Source organism: Glycine max, chromosome 19 (assembly GCF_000004515.6).
Source record: "Glycine max cultivar Williams 82 chromosome 19, Glycine_max_v4.0, whole genome shotgun sequence".
Classification (NCBI taxonomy): Eukaryota; Viridiplantae; Streptophyta; class Magnoliopsida; order Fabales; family Fabaceae; genus Glycine; species Glycine max.
Genome location: NC_038255.2, coordinates 48,170,367 through 48,172,315, shown reverse-complemented (window position 1 = coordinate 48,172,315; position 1,949 = coordinate 48,170,367). Strand labels below are relative to the sequence as shown.

The 1,949-nt window shown below is 34.8% G+C and overlaps 1 protein-coding gene across 1 annotated transcript; it reads left to right on the top strand.

Moving 5' to 3' along the window:
* Positions 1-365: 365 nt before the first annotated feature.
* Positions 366-1,949, top strand: LOC100791628 (germin-like protein). Its single transcript, XM_003554546.4, has 2 exons — positions 366-709; positions 1,282-1,949. Exons 1-2 carry the CDS (start codon positions 595-597, stop codon positions 1,824-1,826), a joined length of 660 nt encoding a protein of 219 aa, XP_003554594.1. The 5' UTR covers positions 366-594; the 3' UTR covers positions 1,827-1,949.

Below are 1,949 nucleotides of genomic sequence, written 5' to 3'. Positions count from 1 at the left end.
ACGTTACACTGTATAAAACTATAAATCAAGAAAAAAAAAAAATCATGTTTATATTAAAATTAATTTTTTATTTGTATTTTTTTAATCACTTCCATTTATTATTTGAATACGTCATATACATTAATTTTTTCACTCTTTTTGGTAAAAATATAACTAAAATAATAATAATATTTAAAAAATTTAAAGTAATAGAGAAATGAAAAAGTAATTTTCTTTTCTCTTCCAAATGATGTATAAGTAAAAATGAAATGGAAACCAATGTTCAGCAGCTCATAACGTAGAAGACACGAACTAAAATAAAATAAATTTAAAGTAAACACCATCTAAAGTGGAAAATGTGACTAGAAATTAATAAAGAAATACAAAACAGAGAGAGGTCTATGACTATTCTTTTGTTATAAGTTCACACAAGACATTAGAGGCATGTTGCATGCGTTTAATTCACACGCGCACCATTTATTCAACAACCTATGATATTAATCACTTCCTAGTTCCTTCCAACTCATACAACAAACAATTTCAGCATACTTTTCTTGTCTTTCTTTTTGTCCTCTTGTTGGCTTTTGCTCCTTTGATTCCCAACTTCACCATATTATGAAGCTCACAGGTTTCCTGCAAGCGGTGACTCTAACTGCTTTGGTGTTATCCACCTTCACTGCATCAGATCCCGATTCTCTTCAAGACCTCTGTGTCGCAGACCTTGCCTCAGGTTTCTATTTTCCTTTGATCTTGATGATGCACACTTTCATGCATACTTCCACTTTTCCCCTTAATCATTTGATTTCATCCTCTAACCACGTTAATCCAACTCACTCTCTTCGACCTACCAACTACTTTAATTCTGCTTTTTAATGACTCAAAAGTTTAATCATGTAGTGCAGTATCCCCACCATATGATTAACTTTTCTTCCTCCTCCCCTGTATGGCTGCAATTGAAACACCACCACATAAACAGTGTCCTTTTCAATTCAAATAAACTTATTACCAAATTCCATAAATCATTGCATATTTTTGTAGCATGATTTATACACTAAACTTTTAATTCATAGACAATTTATTGGGTGTGAATTTTTTGAGTTTAATAGACTGAACAAAAACTTTTACCATCTTAAATAATCAGAAATAATCTTCAATTCATGTTTGAAGTAATTATTATAAAAATCAATAAGATTATTTTACATGATAATAATTTATGATTCAACAAAAGACAGTGGTAGTAGTACATATATATACAATTCTTTCTTATTGTTGGTGGATTGTAAATTGTGATGGTAATAACAGCGGTTAAAGTGAATGGATTCACCTGCAAAGATGCTGGCAAGGTAAATGCGAGTGATTTCTTCTCAGACATACTAGCCAAACCAGGTGCCACAAACAACACGTATGGCTCCCTAGTGACTGGAGCCAACGTTCAGAAAATCCCAGGACTCAACACCCTTGGCGTGTCTTTGTCACGCATTGACTATGCCCCAGGTGGCATCAACCCACCTCACACGCACCCACGTGCGACCGAAGTAGTGTTCGTGCTTGAAGGAACACTAGATGTTGGGTTCATAACCACAGCCAATGTGCTCATTTCAAAGGCCATCAACAAGGGTGAGATATTTGTGTTCCCAAAGGGCTTAGTTCACTTCCAAAAGAACAATGGAAAGGAACCTGCTTCAGTTATTGCAGCATTCAATAGTCAGTTGCCTGGCACACAGTCCATTGCTCTAACCTTGTTTGCAGCCACACCACCACTTCCGGATAATGTGTTAACCAAGGCTTTCCAGGTGGGTACCAAGGAGGTTCAGAAAATTAAGTCTAGGCTTGCACCTAAGAAATAATAATTGATATTATCATGTGGGATGTGGTTGTAATGTCTTTCATGTTTGTTGGGAACTCATAAAGGATTTGGAATCAGAGTATAAATGGAGCATATTCATTTATTTGATGATTGGAATTTGAAA

What these genes read in the sequence shown, in the direction of transcription:
- LOC100791628 (XM_003554546.4), top strand. Translation starts at nt 595, where the DNA reads ATGAAGCTCACAGGTTTCCTGCAAGCGGTGACTCTAACTGCTTTGGTG. An exon ending in TGTCGCAGACCTTGCCTCAG is followed by an intron (nt 710 to 1,281) that starts GTTTCTATTTTC and finishes TGGTAATAACAG; the next exon opens with CGGTTAAAGTGAATGGATTC.